Raw genomic sequence first — 24829 nt, 5'->3', positions numbered from 1 at the left:
CTAATCCTCTTCCGTAGTTCAGATGACGTGTGTCTGCTACATATGCATGTACTACTTTAAGTGGGAAAATATTTAAAAGTCTCCAAATTTACTCCTCACCAGAAATAGATGAGATTTATTCCATTTTCCGAAATATTTTTTTTTAAGTATTTTTCTTCAGTTTTTCATTGTTTCCTAATGCAACCTGAATTCTTCAGTTTTCTTCGAATTTACAATAAATATCAATAATATGTACAAAAAGAAACAGGCTTTAATCGGACCATATGCATATATATAACGCATTAAGAAAAAAAAAAACGAAAATAAATTTGAACCACATTACCCAGAATGCACCGAGCGGGGTTAGAGGTTATTTAGACATGAATAGCGTAACAGCTAGGCCACGAGCCTGTTCTTACAGCTTACATTGGACCCTTCCCCTATTTATTGAGCAACATTTGTTATCTTTCTGCCACGTATCCGGGACAGTGAATGAGCGACAGCGGCGCTGCTGCTGCTGCTGAGCGGGAAACACGACCTGCTGCCGAACAGAGCAACCAGCTGGTCCCGCTCGACTGCTGCGGAGGTCTGAACAACGTCGACTATTCCAAGGTAAAGCTAGGCAGCTAGGCTGAGACGCGGCACTGCCTTCAGTGTTGTCTGACCGGAACACAGCGGGTGGGAGGCCCTTTCCAAAATAAAAGCATGATTCTGAAAACAAGCTTGGCCGCTTTCACACTCATTTCAAACATGTGCAATAATGATACTCCCACATTGTTATATTTAATGTGACATATCACCATTTGTGAAGCAGGTTTCACCCTTCTGTAAAATGTGCAATATTCTATCTGGGCAATATGTGCAGTTATCACATTCTACTGTTCTTCGAAAGTGCTTGTATATTTTATATGTTTTGCTCTTTTTAATGTTCTGTTTTCTCTTCCCTGAACTGTTGTCTGAGAGAACACTGCTCAAGCGTTATTAGGCCTGTACTGAAGGTTTTATGCAAAAATGGCCAAGAAGTAACATTGAAGAATTTCAGACCTTGAAAACGACTATTTATCCAGTGACCCTGGGTCATGATAAAGAGATTAAAACACTTATTGTCTAAAAAGACCAGTAAATTGGAAATATGACTATCAAATGTAGCTATTTCTACCTTTTCTAATGTTAATAATATGAATCATTTAAAGTAATTTTTTTAGTTTTTGTCTAAATTGAGCTTAGAGTTAAAAATGTCGGTTTGCTTTATTAGGAGTTTGAAATGATCAAACAGACAGCTCCAGCTGCACCAGATTTTTTTTTTACTAATGCAAAAATATACATGTAAATTTTACATCTTTGGCAGTTTTAGTGCCCTTGGGTCCCATCTGGTGGCGTGGATCCTAAGGAGCTTCTTACTACATCTTTGCCTCAGAATGGCTTTGTATTGGCTTCATTTTACTTGACAACATTGAAACTGTATTAGAAAAAGGGGCATTTATGTCAAACTGTTAGTTATTGATAAGACTAAACTATTTAGCATAACTTTTTGCCCTGCAAGGTTATTTTTTAGCTTGATTAATTGGACAATTGCGATTATTTACTTGAGCTTTAAAGTATTTCAGGTTTTTTTTTCTCATTTACTTTTCTACTTGCTGCATGTTAAATCAGGCAAAATCACAGATTTTACTTGATGTCATCATAGAGCTTTTTGTTATGTAGCTTTTACCGCTAATTTCAGTGACATTCCCCACAAACTCAGAATCAAAGAAGAAACCCCAATCAGTTCAGTTTTTCCCCCTTTAAGTAAACATCCTGGTGACTTTTAACTCATCAGTTCCTTTTTTGTATTCAGTCATGCCAGGGAGAAATTACAAGTCCTTGTTGAGCTTGCAGTAGCTTTGATGGTGCTGCTCTTCTTTCCCCGACATTGTGCAGTAAAACATGATTCACCCTGGAGCCTAAGCACCTACACTCAACCTGAAGCACTTTATGTTTTTGTTCTCACTTTGTCTCAACAGTAGATCATCCTTTATGTAGCCCCGACTCTCATTAGTTAGACGAGCTAATTTGATCACCCTATTATTATAGGTCATTTTAAACGATACAGAAATAATTTCTTCCTCTTTTCTTCTTGGCCTATTGCAGCAAAATGTTGCAAATGAGTTTGATTTAGAAAATCCAACTTTAAATTCAGAGCATTTATGCCTTTCAAGCTTCCATCCAGTGGTCCATACCCACTTATCCTTGCTGGGCCAAGGCAAGATTGCTAGTTAAAGGCCAAGACTGAGATATTGTCACTGAATGAACATTTGTTGTATTAACTGAGAATATGAATAAACATACCATGCCATTGTCCTGCATGGACCTTCAGTTGTAGGTCCATGTAGGTCACTGACCTGTGCCATACTGCTTAGTGGAAACGAGGCATCAGATGGAAAGTCTAAACCAGACGGGTGGAAAGTATTTTGCCTTAACATTACTCAGTGGGTTAGCATTAATTTTTCTCTTTAAAACATGTAGCAATCAAATTCATCTTTAATGAAGTTAACTAATGAATCAAGGGCTTTAGGGAAAAATATATTCATTAAGCAAAAGCAACTGTCAGCAGGTAAAAATTGGCAGGTTTATCTTATCCTTTTAAGTTAAATTGTAGCTTTGTACATCTGTTAAGGTTCCATTAGGCTTTTGTAATGGAAGAAAATGTACTTGTACTGTCCCAAAACTGTAATATGTGTCCTGTTCCACATCCTCTTCCTTTATGCAAGGCAAATTGAAGAGCCTTGTGTGTAAACGGGGCTACACAAATAAACGTTGCCTTGAATTAATAAAGTGCAATGGGGAAAAATCATGGCATGAAGTAAATGGCCACCGAGGTTTTTAGCAGCTGGCATTACCAGCTTCTACCAGCTGCTTAGTGCCGTTTCTAGCAACGGCATTAAGCTACATCTACCCATTTGTTCCATGGTTACAAAAGAAAAAAATGTTTGGTCCCTTTTTATGATTTCGTTATTTGTGTTTTGCTTTTTCAGATGGACTTGATGCCGATTGAAGAATTCACAAGACACGTTAACTTTCATGACCCAAACCTTTCCATCGCAGTGATTGCCATCATATTCAACCCTCTCTTCTGGAATGTGGTAAGAATTTGTTGTCGATGTTGAAGCTTAAGGAGAAAGTTCTAATGTACGTAGCCGTTTATAATAAGTAGCAAAAAATAAAATAAAAGAAATCAGAACTGTGTTACAGTACAATCCCAATCTCATGCTAATGACATTTCTTCTATATACAAACATTGTTTTGTAGAAAAAATAGGTAAGACAGAAGAACAGTAATGTTTTCACAAATTCACCAACTTGTGATGAGCACAGCTTATATTTAACAAGTGCATACTATACTGTACAGAATTAAATGTATTTTTAAAAAATTAAATAAAACCTCCACCCAAGTAGTATAAAAATATATTTCAATGATACAATCCTTCTTCAGTCGATCATACTTTTATGAAATACAATCATATAGAAAAAATAAAACATCCACAAATTTTTAAATAAAATATGTAACAATGTAACATTATCATTTTTTATTTATATTTTACTGAAAAGTGCATGTCAAAAGCTATTTATGCCCTTCACACCAATCATTTGTTACAATCGTAGTTGGTATCAAGCTCTTCTTAAAATGGCTGTTGCATGCTTTTTGTATGTCTGCTCTGTTACTTTAGGATTTAACCATGATGATTTGACAGGAGGAAGCCTCCTAACCATCGCCCTAATCTTTAGTCAAGTTAGTAGCAAGTGTTATCTAAATATTATAGCATGTTGTTGTTGAGTTTTCTCTTTCTACCCAGTAAATCAGTACATGTCCTCTGGAAAAACTTTTGACAAACTTGAGCCTTTCTACATTTTGCCATGTTACAAACTTCAACATCTTTTTTTCAACTTAATATGAAATTAGTGTAAACTGTGTATGAATAGAAAAAAGTAATGGAAACCCTCAGCAGTGAATAATAGCTGAAATCAGCGAATACGTCCAATTCCCCTTAATAAATGATTATAACTGCCAATTTTATTAATTCAACCACTTAATTTATCTTAAATTACCTTAAAACACAAGACATTAAAAAGATACAGAAACATTAAAAATGAGATAGCCAGTAGCCTTGCGGCTAGGAGTTTCACCTTCCAAATGGACAACCACCATGATTTATCAGATGCTGTGTTTCTATCCCATAAGTTCCATAAATTACTTTTAAATTTGTGGTTGTAAAATGGCAAAATGTGGAAACTTCTGTAGGCATTGCACATATTAAAGTGAAAATGCCTGTAAAGGTAGGATTATATAGGAGTTTGTCTATTCTGTTTGAATGTGCATGCCTCTGTGTGTACTTATTGTCCTTTTTTTAAAGGAGCCAGTTTAGATCTGAGGCAAATCGAGACAAAAAAGCCTTTCGAAACGAAATCCTGCTGATTGAAAATTGCTGGTGCTGAGCAGGCTCTCTCTGTGATAAACGACTCGGCTTTTAAAAACCCCTGACCTTTCCTACCAGAAATCAAACGGCAATATTTTTACTCTACGTAAAAATACTTTTTACAAGTGGTAGCAGTCATAAGACTCGTGATTTTCTTTCTTTGGTTTGACAAAACACGACCAACCGAGTCGAGTCATTGTTTTTGTTTTTAACTATAGTAAGTTATAGTTATAGGGCTGTAGACGTTGCATTATAGTGGGGAAACAGATGAACATGGTTTACTTCTGGTTTGGCAGCATTTTGACTCAAGGCAGTCTGTGAAAAATACATTTGATAAATCCGACCTCATGACGATTCAGAGTTGCTAAACTACCCTTACCGGCTCTTTTTTTTATTTTATTAAATTTTTTTGTTTCCACAATCTTTTGCAAATATTATAAAAATTTGAACTTTTTTTAAATCCCAAGACTGATTCTGGATTTATGGATTCATGTTTAGGATAATATGATTAGAGCGTCGTTTAAATAACTCTTTTTAAAAAAAATCTTTTTTTCATTTAATACCTTCAATACATTAAACAAAGGGCTGCAAAAAGTATGACTGCAAACATGAAATGGAGTTTTGAAATTCTGATTTTACTAATGAGGGGAAAAAAATATCCAATTGATGTACTTTGACTAGGCCAGAACCTTTATTTAGCTATTGGCTTAGCTTTCTATGGAGTCTCAAATCCTTAGGAATGGCTTTTTTTTAACCCTTTTTTAGTAGAGCTGAACTATACTGGGGAACATTTTATTGCAATACCATTCAGAATATTGAGATGACAATATCGGTTACTGAATACTGTCCTTCTCTTCCATCACTCTTTCTTTGGGAGTCTTTTTGCATCTCAGCCATTGAAATTACAAGCACGAGCGTAGTCATTAGCAGTTCTATTTGCTTGCGTAGAATAGTTTTAGATTTTCTTACCAAATACTGTATCTGAGCAGACCTTTACCGGATGTTTAAATGTTCACAGACATTAAGATGTCAATTGCAATTTGAGGCCTTTTGTTGAACAGCAACTACTTTTCAAGTACAGTACAAGTCAGCTAGTGAGCAAATCACACAAAATTGCTAACAACTTCCTAACTTAGACAGTCATGAAGGCAAAATAAACCACTCCACATGTAAGGCATTAATTGTTCCGGTTCTTAAATTTAGCACACATGCTGTGTATACCGTACTCCCATTGCTAATTAATAAAAGAGAGCAGAAATAATGTGCTTAAACACTGATGAGAGGGGAGAAGATTTCAGAAAAAATCAAGCCTAACGTGAGGTTAAGAAGGTGTGCTGTGGTTTGATTATTCTCATATGATTCGTAACTCGCCTCTTACTGAGTCATAATTACATGCGAATTATTTAATGAGCTCTTGAACTGATATTTTCTTTTCCATTGGGGTCGCTGGCTGACATGACAGTAATTTGCCAAGTTCTTTTAAACCCAGTTTCACCCCCTTTTAAGAGCCGATTCATTCAAAAGTGGTCATTTGATGTACCTCTTAGTGATTACTCGCAGTCCGCTGAGTCAGCCCACCATTATCTACAATGAGCCAATGAGGAGAGAGAATGGAGCTGGAGAGCTTTTGGCCTTGCACATTACTCTAATTGCTCCTTTTTTCTACATTGTGCAGAAACAGAGTATGCATGGGCGTAAATGGACATAATAAGAGTTATACAACCAAAGACTTGAAGAAGTGATGAAACATGTTCACACATGACAGTTATAAATGGATCTTTGAGCCTTTTTGAAATTTGAGAATATTTATCCAGAAGAGATAAATCCCTTGTCAAGAAATATATAGGTACTGTACATATTTATTAATATATAGAAAATTTCAAAATCACCATTGGAACCAGACTTGATATCCTTACTGTCAATACTTTCAGCAGCCAATGGGGGTCTACCTTCATGTTATCCTACAACCCTTTTCAAGGTTGCAGCCATCCAGCCTCTTGGCTCTACTTGTGCTCTTTAGGATTAGGTTTGGTGACTGACATGTTTATGGAAGAAGGTCAGTTTTGTGTTCGCTGACCCATTTTGTGTTGATTAGGGCAGGTGTCTTAACCCTGAAGAATCAGCAGACAAACATTTGTTAGTTTACTACTAGGTGAGTCCGTGGCTTCTTCTCAGCCTAAGAGATAGGGAGAGGAGCTTCATGGGGAGGTCGGCAATGGGGAGGTCAGAGTCGCTGCTCTAAGCATCAGAAGGACTCAACTGAGGGGATTTTAGTATTAGAGAAAGATTCCTCTTGAGTACCCCCATTAGGTGTAAGGATTTGGTTTTTCTCTGTGTTAAGTTAGGTTTTTGTGTGTCATTTTCAGTTAATTGAGTCTCCGTGTTGTCCTGTCTACCCCTTGATTGTTCCCAGGTGTGTCTCGTTCCCTGATTACCCTCTGTGTATTTATACCCACCTGAGTTTCTTGTTCTCTGTTGGGTCCTTGTCAAAACTGTCTGGTCTTACCTCTAGTCGTGTCTAGTCAGATGGTCTTGTTTGTTTTGTCTATCGTGTTTTCCAGTTGCTACCAGTTGAGGAGCCTTCGCTTTCCATTCTCTCTCTGTGCTGCCTGAATTATTGGACTTTATATTTCTGGAATTCATCATTAAAATCTTCATTTCTTCATTTCAACCTGGGTCCTCAGCGTCTGCCTCACCACCCCACACCGCATATTGTGACAGAGGGACCCGACCACAAGTGACTACGGTGAGGTACGCCAAAAGGAAATAACATCAACATGGACCCTGCTCGTTTAAATGAACTAAAATCAACCATAAAAGACTTTGTAGAGACCGTAGCAGAACCGTATTTCGCGTACAGATGCCTCGGGGTCGCCATAAAGCTTCTCCTGGTGCTGAAGGACTGATCCACCCATCTCCCGTCCATGGAGTTGGTGGAGCTGCAGCAGGAGGCAGAGTGGGAACGCCAGACAGCTTTAGCTGTCATGGCCAGCGACCCTCTGCCTCCATAATCGGATATTCCTTTCTTCCGCTCCACCACCCCAGCTCCAGCCTCTCCGTCGTCTCCGGGACCAGCACCACCTCCAGCCAAAGCTCCAGTCACATCTCCTGCGCCTCTCGCCGCCAGTGCTACAGACACTACGCCTCTCGCCTCTGCCGACTCAGCTCCCCTCGTTGTCGCTGCAGCATTGTCTCCGCCATCTCCGAGACCAGCACCTCCTTCAGCCGCCTCTGCCAGCCCGCCTCCAGCCACAGTCCCAATGGTCATGGGGTTCCAGGCAGCCAGGTTGGCACCTGGCCTTACAGGCGGCACGGCTGGTGGTGTAATCTGCCCCAGTGAGTGGGTTCTTAGCCCTAATGAGTGGGCCACCTAGTGACTCCTAGTTGCCCCCTTCTCCCAGTTCTCCCTACGAGTCTCCTTCTCCCAGTGCTTCTTCCGAGTCTCCGCCTCCCAGGGCCCCCATCAAGCCCTCTGCCGGGTTTCCTGCAACCTCCAGTCCGCCATCTGAGGCCCGGACTGCTCCGCCGACCCCCCCGGACCCGCCTCCAGTGGTCTGCCGGTGTCCTAGACCCGAGCTGGTTCATCGCCCGCCGGACCTTCCCCGAGGGGTCTGCCTCCTGCGCCGACGACGCCCGTCGAACTGCCCACTGGACTGTTCACGGCAAGCCCTGCCTTGACCGTGCTGTTTTTTTCGTTTGGACTGAGTTTATTCTATTTTTGGTTCCCTGGACTCTTTGTGAATGCGTAAGTGAACTCTGATGTGGACCAAAAAAGTGAGCTCTGGTCTGCCTACAAAGTTAGATTGAAGTGAACTCTGGCTCTGTTCAAATGCATGTGTGGATACAATGGACCGGAAACTGCTCCAAAAGAAGTAAGCGCATAAAAGCGCAGTGCATTCTGAGTAAATACAACCAAAACAAGCGCCAGCAGTAGAAATGGCTTGTGGTCTTTTACCGAAGAGAAAAGAGAGATCTTACAGCTTATAAAATCTCACACCACTCCATTTTTATTTACATTTTGTGAAGAAGGAAATTGCGCTCATTGTCTCCTTCAGTGGTTCTTGGTGCTGTGCCATCACAGGCGAGGAGTTGGATCAGGTTCCTCAAAGGGTCTCTCACCAGCTGAAAATGTAACATGTTGCAATTTTGGTCCCCAATCGAACCGAGACTATCAGGTGTGATATTATTATTATTATTATTATTATTATTATGGGGGCTGGTCAAAGATTGACTTTGCTTTTCGAGTGGTTTTGGCTTTGATTGTTTCCTAAGAAAAAAATTAATAAAAGAACTACACTGCACATATTTAGCTAACATTTCTGCAAAATTTCCTCAAAACTTGGCTGAAACTTTAATCGGCGATTAGGTAAGGGTCTCTGCTAGTGTTTGTTTGTAACAGGAGCTTCCTGCTCCCCTGTGTGATGTGATCACAACCAGTTGGACGCGCTCATTTTGTATTTACCAACTGTGGTTTTTCACAGCGAGGCCCTGAAACTGACCGCAACCACCCGCAGTGATAAAAAGACCCAACAGATTGATTTAAAAACTGTATAACTTTCAGTGGTTTCAATTTCAGTGGTTTGTTTTTTCAGTAAAAGAAAATGGTGTGACTTGGTCACAGTAATCCTTTTATAACTTTCCGGTTGAATTATTGTAGCTCTCTCAACAGGAATTAGGCAGATCGCTGTCACGCCCTAATTTAACCCTAAATGCAGCAGGACAATTATTTACATGTATACTGCCATGTTTATGATTAGATTTCAGTGTACATCAGACAAACACCTGTAATGTGTCTGTATCTTACCTACTTAGTGGCAGAAACTCATTGTATTCTCCTTACCTAAAGGTATTTTAACTCTGTTATATCTGTGAGCTCAGATGTGCAGAAGTAGGTCATAGCAGATTTAGGTCACATTGCACAACCAGTAACATAAAATGTACTAATGATAAAGCTTTTAACATGTTGTAAGAACGGAGCCTCTAAAGAAAGATGAGAAGAAAGCTTAGAAACAGGTTTCTAAAGCGAGCCGCTCTGCTGCTTCACATATCTTTGTCTCTGCTGACAGATTGCGAATGAATTGGGTGAAATTTGGACTGAAATGCAGTTCATTAACATTTAACAACTAAGAGCTCCTCTAATTAAACTCCTGATTTTATTTTGACACAACATCAATTGATAAAACTACTACTTATGTAATCTATAAACATCATTTGCACGGCCAATTTCTCTGCTTTTTAATTCTGCCTGGAAGCTTTTATCAAGAGAGCGGCGGAGATACTATGGCTTATACCCCGACGCGGCTTATATATGTAAGTTTCCAGTTTTTAAAAAAAAAAATTTGTAGGTGCGGCTTATACAGTATGGTGCGCTCTATAGTCCGGAAAATACGGTTCTTGCTGTTTCTGAGCTTAGTTTTTCTGTGGCAACTTTTTGTGTGTGTATGTGGTTGTGTGTGTGGTTGTGTGTGTGTGTTAACACTGTCGCTTTCAACTTGAAGCCATCCATCAGGAGTCATAGTCTTGGAGTTACAATCTGCAGGTGTCAAATGTTCGCTTTTGACATAAAGTTCAACCTTTCAAAAGTCAGTCATGAATCGGCAGGTGGAGGTGGACGGAGTGTTACATAAAACCTGTAAAATTTCAAATAACTGTTTGTACACAGAAAAAAAGTGGGTAAAAATTCCCTCTGGAATAATATTTACCTGAATTCATGTTCTATATTGTAATTTGTTAAAGTTGAAGTGATTAAATTTGGATTTAACTGGATGTCCTTTTCACCTTTTTCCAGTCTTTGTTGCATCAACCAAATATTCTCCATACATCATCTGTTACACAACCTCAGGCCATAATTAAGCCTTTGTGATTTGGAAATGTAGGATTTCAAACAGTTGCTGCAGGTCTACTAATCAGGCCTGCATCTTTGTAGCTTGAAGGACATTCACATCTAGTGGAGGTTTTACTTTTTTTCTTTTCTTCCAGGCCACCTGCTCCCTAGGAAAATTATGTCTTGCAAAAGTGCTGTGTTTAAATAAATAAGCTGCTTTTAGGGCTTCACTCATTTAAATTCTCTGAATAATGAACATCTACTTACAGTGTCTGGGAGCCATTTCGTAGAAAGCTCTTAAGTGTGAGTCACTCGTCTTATCAAATTATACATTTTGAGGCAAACACCGGCCTTGCATAATAACTCAGGTCTTGGCGCTTTAACTTCATCTTTGGGCTGCTCAAACTCACACAGGCCAATCCTTTCCTTTGTCAACTGTCAAACAACTGATCCCGATTTCTATAGCAAAAATCTTCATATACAATGGATATGAAGGCTGCTCCACCTTTTTGGCACAGTTTGCCATTCTTTTTAATCACCAACACAAAGTAGTGCGTAGATTTGAAGTAAAAAGAGTCATTTGGAAGTAGGGGATGTGGTTAGAAAGAGACCAAATCAAACATTTTGGCTTACAAGTGGCTTCTCAGGAGTGGAAACCGTAGGAACTAGACACACTGGGGAGCGACGAACGACAACGAAAAGGCAAAGGTTTTCCACCACTCAGAAGTGAACCCAACAAACTTAGACGTGATAGCTACAACAGGACAAAAGTTCAATATTTTCCAATTTTGTTTTACGTCACTAGCCTGCGTTTGCACCCATACGTGTATGAACTCGACGTTTCACAGGTCGCTCGGCAAGCAATTGTCGCCCCACCGCGCAACTTCATAGGAAATGAATGGAGAGGGAGTGACGTCTCAGAGTTGTAACGTGGCCAAAAAGGTATGAATTCTTTCTTTGTGTTGTTTTTTTTTCTCAATCAGTTGTTCATTTTATGAATTAGAACCCTGTGAAGGCTTTAAATGTTCCACTTGTGTTGCATTTGATTCGTCAAATAGGGAAAAAGGACTTCTCGCATGTTCTTTATTAATGTGGTATACTTTTCATTGGCTCTGAACACAGTGTACCACAGGGAACAAATACACAGCAAGGTCTTTGAGTTCTTCTCTTTGGTAACAGATCAGGACATACCATACCCTTGGCGGCCACTATGTGATTTCTTTTTTAAATCTTTTCAGATTGACGTAAATGCTATCCAGTAGTGGAAATACAGTCAAACATGTTGAAATAAAAGTAAATTCTTCCCTCTGAAAGGAAGATTCCTGTTTGTCTTATGTAAAAGCTGTAATCCAAGGCACAACTGGAGCTGGCGCTGAATCACAGGCGGGGAACAGAGTGGATCTGGGTTAGGCCCAGCTGCTCAGCAGGGTCAGGAGGTCAGTGTGCCACACTGCCGCTGTGACACATTGACCTCATATTGAAAAAAGGCCCGGTGCTGGAGTCAGGCCCCAGGAGCTCTCACAACACAATTAAGGCTTTGGCACTCTATTTGTTGTGAGCCTTGGCATTCTCTGCAGGCTTAACCCAACTCAGCAACACCTGCACAGTGTGGGCTAATAGCGAGTGTGTACACCTGTGTGTAGGTGAGCTGCGATGTGACTCATACGTGGACTGAACAGAGCCTCCAAAGGCCTTGGGGAAAGTTCACATTGTTTTCTTCTTGTCCCCACGTAGCTATTCTGAATGCCAGCCAGCGCGGTGCTGCACTTTCATTAGAGTCTGATGCTAATAACCTGCGTTCTGATTGCAGTGCTATGATCAGGTGCCATCACGTCAGTGTCGTGTACCACGTGAGGACCGAAGCACAATCCTAAGAGCCGTGTAAAACCATTAACCATTGTTTAGAGAGTCAGATCTTGATGTTCTGACTCGTAACCTTTTAAAACAGTTTTTTTTTTCTTCGTCTGTGGTGTGCATTTGTATACAGCCCCTCTGAGTCAATACTTTGTAAAATCACCTTTCACTGCAGTTACACATCCAGTCCTTCAGGGGTATGTGGTATGTGGAGACAGAAAACATTAGCTTTTTGTCTTTTCAAAGCCCATTCTTCTGAGTCCATTCAGTCTGGTTGGAACATTTTATGCTCTGTCCAGTATGAGTACACATTCAGGTTCACTCATATTAGGTGTCTTCTGAAGGCAGGTGGTTGTACTAGAATAATTTCAGGCTGTCGCAGAAGGCCAAAGCACAGCACACTTTTATGATTTTACTTGGAAAGTAAAATTTTTTTTGTTCTTTGTACATCAATGAAGTACAAAGAAGTTTGGACCTAATTGCAGTATATAAACGGTGTAGGCATATTTAAAAAAGATCAGGATTTTTTCTTTCTGTAGCCATTGTTCCAGACACGAGTTTCCAAACAGTATTGCTTGGTTACGTTGATTTACATTGTTCCTTTGACTTTGATGGCCAGTGCGAAGAACACATGCAGATGGGGTAATACCTTACCACAGGGGTTTGCAACCTGCAGCTATGGAGCATGCACTTTAGCTCTTACTAACTATTATTGAAGAACGTCCAAAAATGCTAAAGATTTTAGCACTGTTTAAAAATGTAAAGGCTACCTTTATATCTGTTGCTGCTGTTACACCTGAATTTCCCTTTGGAGAACAATAAAGGGTGTTTCTATGCTATTCTATGAAAAAATATTAGCTTTATTAGTTTATACTTGGCATTTTCATACAATATATAAGCATAACATTTCTGGAAAGAATGACACTCGTAGTGTAAAGTGTTCTTTTTATGAAGTAAATTTTTGTCATTTCCAAATAATGTTGAATGCCATATTGAAGAAAATTTATTAAAACTAAAAATAAAAATATGTGGTATGTTAGATTCTTTTGACATTCCTATTAGGAAGGTCTTTTTTGTATAAAAGACTAGGCAATTGTATTGTGAGATTCTTCCGAATAGTAGAATTATCTGTTGCTGTTTTTTTAGACAAGTGCTTCTCCAAAAGGTGTTTATGGGTCAGAAAAGTTTGTTACAGAAAATTTCAAGGCCAGTTATAACTTGCCTACAATATGTTGTATACTGTTCACGTTTTCTGACTATATATATATACACAGTATATAGTCAGACTGTATATTTACTGCTGGTAAAATAATCTGATGTAACTGCATATTCTCTATCTTCATAAACGAGGACAATCAAGATGAAACTCAAGATTCTCGCCAACCATAAGCTAAAGTCAGCATTTGTGCACACTTCATGTAGCCTTATGTACATATTCATAGACATTTCTTCTTGTGTTGTATCTTTAAATGATCTAGGCTTGCTGCTGCCTCTTCATCTTGGCAACATGACGTGCTGGACAAGTAAAACATGTTGTAATCATGTCTCTTACCATAAGAGGCATGACTACGACTTGTCTAAATTTGTCACAACTTGATTTTGCTCATCATTACATGGCCTTGAGTACTGAAATAATTGGACTCGATTCTGCATCGATAAACAAGTACCTCTACCATCCAGAAGAGCCCACACTTGGAGAAGTCCTCTAATCTCGTTTGGCTGTTAACGGATCACTTCCTGCTGACTCACTTTTGGCATCACACAGTTCCAGAAGCAGGTTACAGGAGCAAGTCTTTATTCCGAACACATTACTAATGCTTCAAATGTTTCATTATGTATTCTCAAAAGTTATCTTTGGGAATTTTCACCTTGTGCCTTTTCTGTTTGTTTTTTTTGCTCCGTTTTGTTTATTTCCTGTCTATCATGCTTGCATTATTTTTCTCTCCGTGCCCCCTGCTGTTTTTTTTCTTTCAGTCTGTTCTGCTCTGTTATTTCAATAATTTCATCAAAAGGAAAATTCATGAATCACAGTAGTAGCTCTCTTTCTTCCATGTATGACTAGGTTTTGTATCACCAATCACCCAAAGAGCCCAGTGTTTTTTCTTGGCTTTGTATTTGGTAATGATTTGGGCTCTGCTCTCCTTTTATGGTAGTAGCACTTTTCCTCCCCTCTGTCTCTTTAAGGTAATATGGTTTGTTAAACGGTGCATCCACTGAACCATTCATTATCTTCTTCCTAATGTGTGTGTTTGTGTGTAATTCTTGAGATTAAAAGTTATTTGTTTCTGCATTGGTCTCTTTACATCCCACCTCAGTGTCAACGAAGCTGAAGCCTGGACTTTGAAAGACCATTGCAACTCCTTAGTGCTTCTCTTTTGTTATCTTTCTGTAGTTGATTTGCAGCAGCAGTGTTTGGGAATATTGTCCTATCCCTTGCCCCAAGTTCATGTACAGTAATGTGTTGGACTGAAGGCCTCCCATTTGACTCTAGAAGATATTGGCATTCTGAAAAGTTTTTGGTTGACTTAGTGACATTACCCTGATCCTTTGGTTGCAAAATAAGATCAAATCATCACTCCTCCACCTCCATGCTTAACAGTTTGTATGTGGTGTTTGTGGTTATAGCCAAGTATTTTTATTAGGTAACTGGTAATTTATGAGCCAGACCCAGAATTCAGACCACAACCAAAGAAAGGTTAAACCTTTTTTTGTTTGTTTTTTCTTTACAATGATAAGAACATGCAAGATGGAAGGCAGTTTCTTTTTCAGATTGGATCCCAGATCAGACTCTATGAAACAGACAAGAAGTTAGTATCTGGGAGGACAAACAGTATGTGCAAACAGAAAATAATGGATTACAAAGCAGATGTTGTTTCCTTCGAGTTTCTCTTTGGAGACTTGGACCTCAACAAAGTCATATCCTTGTGGATGTAACAGTAGAGGATATTAGTATGTTTGTTTACTGGGGATTGTTTCACCCGCAGAACTGTACTCTAAATGGTAGAAACCAGAACTGAGGACATCAGAGTGGGGAGACCAGCAGGAGGGATATGTTGATATAGACACACAGATCATCTTCACTTACCATGGACTAATTGGGTGTTACAATGTCCACAATCCAAACGTCAATGGATTGTCTAGATTAGCAACAGGAGAGGCAGAAACGGAAGAACAGTCCATCAGACAGTAATCAGGGTCCAGGTACATGAAGTGAGGTTCAGAACCAAAATTAGATTAACTCACAGGGCAGCCAGGGAGCAGAAAACAGGTAAATCAGGAACAAGGGATGGAACCTTGTTCCCAAAGTCTTTGGTTCATCTAGTTGACACTTTGTAAACTTGTGCTACTCCATTCCTTTGAGGGAAGATACTTCTTTCTCACCGTCCTGTCAAGCAAAGTGCAAAGAGTTTTGTAACTACAGGCTTTAGTATGTTAAATACTATGCCACGTTAAGGTCTGAGGTGCATCTCTTTGGATTGTTGCAAACCAAGCTTTAAAGGGTCTGACCTTGGGAATGCATGGACATTCTCTTGTTGGATAACTGTCTGCTGTCTTCTTAGTTGCTACTACAAAGTAACTGAATCTGCATTGTTTGGAAATAGCCTAAATGCCCTTTTCAGGCTGGTGGTTTGTCCTCCTTAACTGTGTGTCAACACACATCTGACTGCCAAAATACCTGCTGTTGTAGGAAAGCAGGGTAGGTTTTCGCCTCCCTTTCATTTTGGATACCGTCTATATTTCATGTTTGCCTTTTATTGTGGACTTCATTAATATCATTAATAAGGAAATTTAAATATATCATTTTAAAGATCAATTTCACTTGCTGGTGATCCATGAATCAAGTGCATTTGATAAGCAGCTTCTGGCTGCTAAGTACACTCTGAAATCCTGGTGCAGATCATTTTCCCCATGACAGTTAGCGACACTTGTTTTGCATTTGAAAATCACATCATGGTAAGATAATCAATGTCATTTTTTTTAAATTAAGGGAAATTTTAGTGCAACAAATCTTTTTGTCTGATGTTCGTAAGCATCTTTTACTCCACAGTTAGCAGTTAGAGTTATGACATCACTGCGGATGTCATTGTTGCCAATGGAACTGAACATTCTAATGACGCATTCACATCAAACACGTTTTGAGCGTCAGGTGAGTCGTTTACATTCAAAGTCTATGTGGAATGTTGGACTCGCTTGACGAGCGAGTCAAACGCTCCAAACGCCTCATCGGCCCTCGACTTTGAATGTAAACCAGATGCGCCTGACTCTCAAAAGGTGTTTGGTGTGAACACACCATTATATGTCCAGTGTCATATTAGTTCCATCATATTAGGACCAAGGCCTGGTCCTAATATGATGGACTCATTGCTTTGAGTCAGGGGTAACATTTAGAGGTAAAATGTGAATTAAGTTTTAGATAGGGTTAGGATTAGGGAAAATGTCTGTGTTAAGCAAAATCACAGCAACTAAAATGAAGGGAAATGAATGCAAAGTTCTAATATGGGTCGAAATAGTTTTGACAAATCTGTATAGCATTTTGTTTTCTAAATCATTCTATAAATAATGATGATATAATGTTAGGTTGTATTTCTGCCAATTGCATAGCTGCAGTACATTAGTAGTCTAATGTGTTGAATGTGCTGAGACACATTCAACGCATTAGAAACCAATCAGAACCAAAAGTTTGTCTTTTGGTTCTGATTGGTTGTTTCTGGACAGCAGCAGAGTCAGAGGAATTTTCAGATTCTCAGTTTCATATTTTACTGTCAGACACTTTTAACAAATATTCATCCATCATCATCTAACACATTTATCCTTGCGCACACACATTCACACCTTAGGACAGTGTTTCTCAATTCCAGTCCTCACGCCCTCCCTGCCTGCATGTTTTAGGTGTTTCCCTTCTGCCACACGCCTGGATTGAATAATGGGTGATTAACAGGCTCCTGAGGTACTTGATGGTCATGCAATCATTTGAATCAGCTGTTCTGGTATAGAGGCACATCTAAAACATGCAGAGCAGGGGGGCCTGAGGACTGGAATTGAGAAGCGCTGCCTTAGGACAATTTAGAGAGACCAATTAATTTTTTAGAAATTCTACCTGCTGCAGTTTTTATATATAGGAAAGTTTTAATAATGTTTATTTTGGTGTTTTTAACTCTGAAATTGATCTTGTGTTTCATCCATTCACTTTGGAGTTAGGAATATTATTTGCCAGTGTCTGTTTTAATTTCCTAAATTTGTGAAAAACATTGAATTTTCATAATGCCCAGTGTTGGCAAAACCTGGGATTGGATTGTTATCCAGGTTAGTACCACCTGGGTGTGGGTCGGCGTAAAGGCCGAGCCGGGCTTAGACTAGCCTTCAGGCCAACGCCAACACGAAGCCCCTCCATGCAACCAGTAGAGGTTGGTCGCATGGACCTCGATGTTTGATTGGAGGTCCATCTTTCCTCGGATGTCTCTGTTGGATTGGAGGTCCGTCTTTCCTCGGACCTCCCTGTTGGATTGGAGGTCCATCTTTCCTCAGACCTCCCTGTTGGATTGGAGGTCCATCTTTCCTCAGACCTCCCTGTTGGATTGGAGGTCCATCTTTCCTCAGACCTCCCTGTTGGATTGGAGGTCCATCTTTCCTCAGACCTCCCTGTTGGATTGGAGGTCCGTCTTTCCTCAGACCTCCCTGTTGGATTGGAGGTCCTTCTTTCCTCAGACCTCCCTGTTGGATTGGAGGTCCATCTTTCCTCGGACCTTCCTGGTTGATTGGAGGTCTGCTTCTCCTCAGACCTCCCTGGTTGATTGGAGGTCCATCTTTCCTCGGACCTCCCTGATGGATTGGAGGTCCGTCTTTCCTCGGACCTCCCCAGTTGATTGGAGGTCTGCTTCTCCTCGGACCTCCCCGGTTGATTGGAGGTCCATCTTTCCTCGGACCTCCCCGGTTGTTTGGAGGTCCATCTTTCCTCGGACCTCCCCGATGGATTGGAGGTCCGTCTTTCCTCGGACCTCCCCGATGGATTGGAGGTCTGTCTTTCCTCGGACCTCCCCGGTTGATTGGAGGTCTGCTTCTCCTCGGACCTCCCTGATGGATTGGAGGTCCGTCTTTCCTCGGACCTCCCTGATGGATTGGAGGTCCATCTTTCCTCGGACCTCCCTGGTTGATTGGAGGTCCATTTTTCCTCGGACCTCCCTGATTGATTGGAGGTCCGTCTTTCCTTGGTCTCTTCTGTTTGCAGGGAGTCTTCTTTTTGCAGGGGGACCTCTGGTTGGGTGGAGACTCTCGGATGCTTGTTTTCCAGAGCAAGTTTCAACTTTATCTTCAGGTCTGCAACCTGACCCTGCAATGATTTTACTGTTTCCTCCTGTTGTTTGATTCTGGAAGCTTGCTCAGTGTGAGTTTTGATCTGTTCCTCAAATTTAAGTCTCTCTTTGTATCCTTCAATCATTACTTCAATCAGACCTTTATTGCGGGATTCATATTTTTCTGCCTCCCTCTTGAAGTGATCCAGCTGTTGAAGAACGCTCTTTGATTCACCTTCACGTTTGACTTGCAGATGACGTTCTCTTTCCAACATTTTTTGCAGCTTTTGAATCTCCTCCTGCTGTGATTTCACTTCAGCCTGACATGCAATCCTTTTGTCTCTTTCCTCACGGAGTTCAAAAATCTTACTCTGCAGTTCTTCTTTAAGATAGTCTACCTGCTTTGTGAGATTGATGACGTGTTGGCTAGACTCTTCCACGTCTTCCACTAAGGGGGTGATCTGGAAGCCAGCAGAAGGAGTTGTTTTCTGCTCGACTTCCAATGATCTTGGGCTCTCAAAGTCGCCGGAAGGACTTGGTTCCCCCTGGATCTCTGCTGATTCATCCTCCGGCTCGCTGTCGTCGTCAAAAACAAGGATTTCGTCGTAGTCGACTTGGATGTTTTGCTCCATCATTTCAATCCATGAAAGCTCAGCTAGAAAAGCTTCATGTTCACAAGTATTCTGTTGTTGCTTCATATCTATATTCTGGTAACTTCTTGCTTCTCTGAAAGGATTAATTTCGAAAGTGCTCTGAAGAGTGATCTGTCGCGATAGAACTGTGGAACAGGTCTGAGAAAACACTGTCTCTGAGCTACAGTCAAGAGAGAGATTCCTTTGTGATATCATAGAGTTATGACATCACTGTGGATGTCATTGTTACCAATGGAACTGAACATTCTACTATGGCCTGATGTAAAAAACATTTTGCTAGACAATGTCAAACATTGAGAAGTTATAATTTTTAAACATTATGAAGCCAAAAATATATAATATATATATATATATATATATATATATATATATATATATATATATATATATATATATATATATATATATACGGCCAACCTCGAGAATGAACTCAAACCCAGTTTCACACAAATACAAGGACGCTAGCATAAATGTTTGGATGTTGAACAGGACGTTCAAGGTAGCTATGAAGCTAATTTTCTTGTCTCTTCTACCAAGAGACATCAAAACATACCTTTATCCTGACTTTTCCTCTCTCCCTGAAGAATTATTTATTTTTTGCGACATTGGTTTGCTTGCTTATCTTCCACCGCTGCTTTGGAGGTTTGAATACGCATTGAACAGCAGCTCAAATCACCGGTGAAACATTACCTACCGCGGCCACCAGGGGGAACCCAAGAGCAATTGATTTTTTTTATTTTTGCCCATATCAAAATAGGTTTCTACATGATTAAATATATACTAATGTAAATTAAAATCACAACTTTATAATAAAATTTTAATCAAAAAAGCAGACTACAGCGATGATAAATATATGGAAGGAGTCTGCGAAGGGAGTCGACCGCCCCTTCACTCGACTCCCAGTTTCACACAAAAAGTCCGAGTTTTTGTGTGAAACTGGGAACTTCTACTCAATAAGATTGACTAGAAATTAAATTTTATACTGATTGCAAAAGGACAGAGCAGCTGTGTGGAGTTTCCAACCCCTAATTTCCTCCACGTCTCTCCTCAGAGATGTGGTCCATAGCTGAGGGAAAATAATGAATTAAAAAAAGTGAGATGAAAGGAATTATAGGTGATGGAGTTTTGTTTTTATTTTCATTGTTAATCACTTCAGTACAAGTCAGAATATTGTAGCTCTACTTCTTACTACCCCATGGGTGGTTTTCTAATTCTACACTATTTTCATTTGTCGTCTTTACAGTGCAGAAAACACTGGCTACCGTTCAGAAACAGTGGTAAAAACACATTTCACTGCTGATAACTCCAGACTCTAGATTTAAAATTAAACTGGCCACCACTGCGCTCCTTTATCTGTGGCACACTAAGACTAAAGCAGAATGCTGAAAGCTGGCACAAACAGCTCCTTGGTCAGTTTGAGTGAGTAAATCACCGAGGCAGCTCTGAAATGCATAGCAACTGGAACGCAGCAGATTTTGGAATGGGCTTTTTGAAAAGACAGACACATTCTTAGTATACTGGGCTGTGTACCCACCCACACACTCCCACATAAATCCACACCAAGAGGACAGGTTATCAAATGGAGAGGATGGCATGTTTTACACAAGCAGAACATTTTAATTACACAAATATAGTAAAGAAAAAAAAAGATAACAAAAAGGACAAAACGATGCGCAATGACAAACACCTACACAGAAATGAACATTAAGATTCAACAGCCGCCATAGGACAGCCATGCCAATCAATCTGCCGGTCTGACCAGAGTCTGCTCTGAATATACACTGCCTGGCCAAAAAAAAAGTCGCCACCAAAAAATGGTCACACTCTCTAATATTTTGTTGGACCGCCTTTAGCTTTGATTACAGCCCGCATTCGCTGTGGCATTGTTTCAATAAGCTTCTGCAGTGTCACAAGATTTATTTCCATCCAGTGTTGCATTAATCTTTCACCAAGATCTTGTATTGATGATGGGAGAGTCTGACCACTGCGCAAAGCCTTCTCCAGCACATCCCAAAGATTCTCAATGGGGTTAAGGTCTGGACTCTGTGGTGGCCAATCCATGTGTGAAAAAGATGTCTCATGCTCCCTGAACCACTCTTTCACAATGTGAGCCCGATGAATCCTGGCATTGTCATCTTGGAATATGCCCGTTCCATTTGGGAAGACAAAATCCATTGATGGAATAACCTGGTCATTCAGTATATTCAGGTAGTCAGCTGACCTCATTCTTTGGGCACACAATGTTGCTGAACCTAGACCTGACCAACTGCAGCAACCCCAGATCATAGCACTGCCCCCACAGGCTTGTACAGTAGGCACTAGGCATGATGGGTGCATCACTTCACCTGCCTCTCTTCTTACCCTGATGCGCCCATCACTCTGGAACAGGGTAAATCTGGACTCATCAGATCACATGACCCTCTTCCATTCCTCCAGAGTCCAATCTTTATGCTCCCTAGCAAACTGAAGCCTTTTTTTCTGGTTAGCCTTACTGATTAGAGGTTTTCTTACAGCTACACAGCTGTTCAATCCCAACCCCTTGAGTTCCCTTCGCATTGTGCGTGTGGAAATGCTTTTGCGTTCACAATTAAACATACTCCTGAGTTCTACTGTTGTTTTTCTTCAATTTGATTTGACCAAACGTTTAAGTAATCGCCGATCACGATCATTCAGGATTTTTTTCCGACCACATTTCTTCCTGGAAGACGATGGTTCCCCACCATCCTTCCAGTTTTTAATGATGCGTTGGACAGTTCTTAACCCAATTCTAGTAGTTTCTGCAATCTCCTTAGATGTTTTCTCTGCTTGATGCATGCCAATGATTTGACCCTTCTTAAACAGACTAACGTCTTTTCCACGACCACAGGATGTGTCTTTTGCCATGGTTGTTTAAGAAATGAGGAGTTACTCATTGCATCAGCTGGGGTTAAATAACTTGTTGCCAGCTGAAAGATAATCGCCTATGCAGTACTTATCCAATAGGAGGCTTGTACCTATTTGCTTAGTTAAATCCAGGTGGCGACTTTTGTTTTGGCCAGGCAGTGTATATTGGAAGTCTAACGAATGCATATTTTTCATGCCAATAGGATATTCAGCCTGCGTGATGTCTCTGCACGGATTGCCCATTTTTATACAGAGAACAGAAAAGTCACAAAGTGCTGAAAGCACACACCATGAGAAAGAAAATATGGATTTGTCACAGCAGATATTTTCATAACAATATAATAAAAGAGCAAGGGGAATTAAATTTTTAGCGTCACTACAAGTCCAAGCACTCATCTAGAAAAACAACAGAACGACTTAAACTACTAAAGAAAAACAGGCTGTGGAATGACCTAAAAAGAGTCCACAAGTTCTTCAGAGAGTAGGCAGACATTAGCAAAATGTCAAATTTATGCTGTGTTGAAACCAATCAACACAGCACAGGGCATGTGTTCAATATGCACAAACTCAGTTTCGGTAAATTCTGGATTCAGGTTTAATATGCCAGTGACACATTTAATGATGTGCAGGTTTACTGATTGGGCAGTCAAGGACGACATCCAGCTGCTGCAGAGGCGCCAGCGGTGTGATTGGTCCAGCTTTAAATGCATAAACTATAAACCTATCTTCTATAAACATCTCTTAGAAATAAATCTGCTCCACCAGTGAAACGCTCAGAGCAAAAGAGACGCTTGCAATCCGCCTTAAAAAAAAAAAAAAGAAGCAATTTTTTTATCCATTATTATTTTCCTAAAAACATAAACAAGAAAGGCTTAGCCTGGCGGTGGGGCTAGTAAAGCATGGCAGGCCGCCAGGCCTATAATATCCTGACTAATATATTATTTTACAACACTTAGCTGCTCAGCCCAGCTAAGGACAGACATTGGAAATGAATCGGGTTACAAAATAAAGTACAGGGCATGTGTTCATACTTAACAATTGTCCCTATGCAAATAAATGTATTCAGCTCAATTTGAAATGATCAGTTCCAAGATGCTTTATCAAAGTTTAATTTCTCTACATCATTAAGTCCCAATAGTTTTTATCTTTTTCTGTAGGAGACCTGGTGGTTTCTGGTACAAAGAGATTGCTGTGTCCCTTTTCATCCTGTGTGGTGCCATTCCTGACTGCATTAAATATGAAAAAGTTTTCTTTGTTAGTTGACATCCATTTTTCCTAGACATTTGTTTATTTGGTCATCAAACTTACCAGCAATCGGTCTAAAATTTTACTTTATTTCTCAGTCTTACGTTGGTTTGTAATTATTTTTGTAATATGTTTGCTGAATGGGTTTGCTTGGAAATTTAGTTTTTTCTGTTTGTAATTAATAGACCGTGTTTCTGGGATTATTAATTACACTGGTATCACAAACAAACAGTTGATTTTCAAAGGAAATCTAAGCAATTCTGTCGAAGCTGCTGTGTTGCACTCATTTATTCTGAGAGTTTGTGGTTCTCTGAATCTAACTTGACTTAAGACTGATGTTGCTGACATTTTCCTTCTTCTGTCATATTTTTATTCAACTTTCAGCATCCAGCCAAGTTATTTTTGAGATCTGACGTACAAGACTTGCGTACATGGAGGCACAACGTTGGCTTTGGAAGGCAAACTTAATGGCAGGATAATTATTAGTGATACTGTGTCTGCCAAGGACTGTGCATTAAAGTGTCAGCTAGCATGCTGCTGATTTTGTGTGTGTGTGTGTGTGTGCGTGTGTGTGGGTGTCAGTTTGTGTTACTGTATGAGTGTGTCTACCTTGATCAGTACTGCCAGACCTTTAATATGCTCCTTCTGTGTTCAGAGTTTGGTACATTTTCTGTTTTGCAAGCTGCATGGAAGTGATTGTGTGTTAATTTGAATAGCTCATTCTAATTTGCCGCTCTTTCATTATACCGTTACTGTATAATTAACTGTTTATGGAGCCAAAAGCTCCTCTTAGTTGCTGATATTGCAGGTAGCTACAGATGAGGATTCGGGCCACTGAAAAAAAAACCCAACAACTCTGACATTTTTTTCAGAATTCTGAGAGAAAAGTCAGAATTTTGAGGAAGAATGTCTTGAAAAGGAGCTTTCAACATTAATCTTAATGTTGAAAGAGTTTATGAAGCATAGGTAAACATTTCCGTCCGTAGATGTGCGAAGCTGATGGACGCGTCCCACATTACCTTCAGCTGAAAATAAGTTATATAAAATATTGACTGAGTGACTTTGACCATAAAAGATTTTTGCAGGATCACACCATTCAAGTGATCCTAATACTCCTATCCATAGCCGCTGTGGATCAGTATGTACACATCCATAGATTTTATTTTTTGTTTATTTACCAACAAATTGGGGTTTGGCCAATTTGTTGCTCTAAGTTTTACAACCGTTGTCAAAATACATTCTTTGACTAAATATACAGTCTAAGTGGTGAAACTGTGGCATTTGTTCAAGTGAAAGAAAATGTGAGATTTGATACCAAACAGTTTCTTTAAGTTTTTTTTTTCCCCGACTTCACTGTGCAATATCTTAACAGCTATTTCATCTGACCCTAAATGTAGTACTGCGACTACCTTGTTCAGTTACCGTATTTCTGGTCACTTTACATCGTATTTTCTTTGGGTTCTTTGGTGAGTTATGGCGAACTAGAAACTGGTTTCTGGTCCACTTTGTCTTTTTTGGTTTAGCTCCTCAAAAATCCCAGTGAAACTGTTTTTAGACACAACATTGAAACGAGAAGCATGTCTAACAGAGTTTATTTTTAACAGTTTTGTCATTAGCCATAGCCCACAGTGGATTGGATTACTCTTTG

General features: G+C 39.9%; 1 protein-coding gene across 1 annotated transcript in view; it reads left to right on the top strand.

Annotated features, from left to right (window-relative positions):
• pemt (phosphatidylethanolamine N-methyltransferase) overlaps nt 1–24829 on the top strand; it is an 80232-nt gene continuing 55403 nt past the window's right edge. Inside the window, exons 1-2 of the mRNA XM_032573666.1 lie at nt 1–591; nt 2994–3101. Of these exons, the coding sequence (XP_032429557.1) occupies nt 472–591; nt 2994–3101 (228 nt within the window). The 5' untranslated portion in view covers nt 1–471. The remainder of the gene's footprint in view (nt 592–2993; nt 3102–24829) is intronic.

The sequence above is a fragment of the Xiphophorus hellerii genome, chromosome 10 (assembly GCF_003331165.1).
Source record: "Xiphophorus hellerii strain 12219 chromosome 10, Xiphophorus_hellerii-4.1, whole genome shotgun sequence".
In the NCBI taxonomy this organism is placed as follows: Eukaryota; Metazoa; Chordata; class Actinopteri; order Cyprinodontiformes; family Poeciliidae; genus Xiphophorus; species Xiphophorus hellerii.
This window is presented reverse-complemented; position numbering and strand designations above follow the sequence as displayed.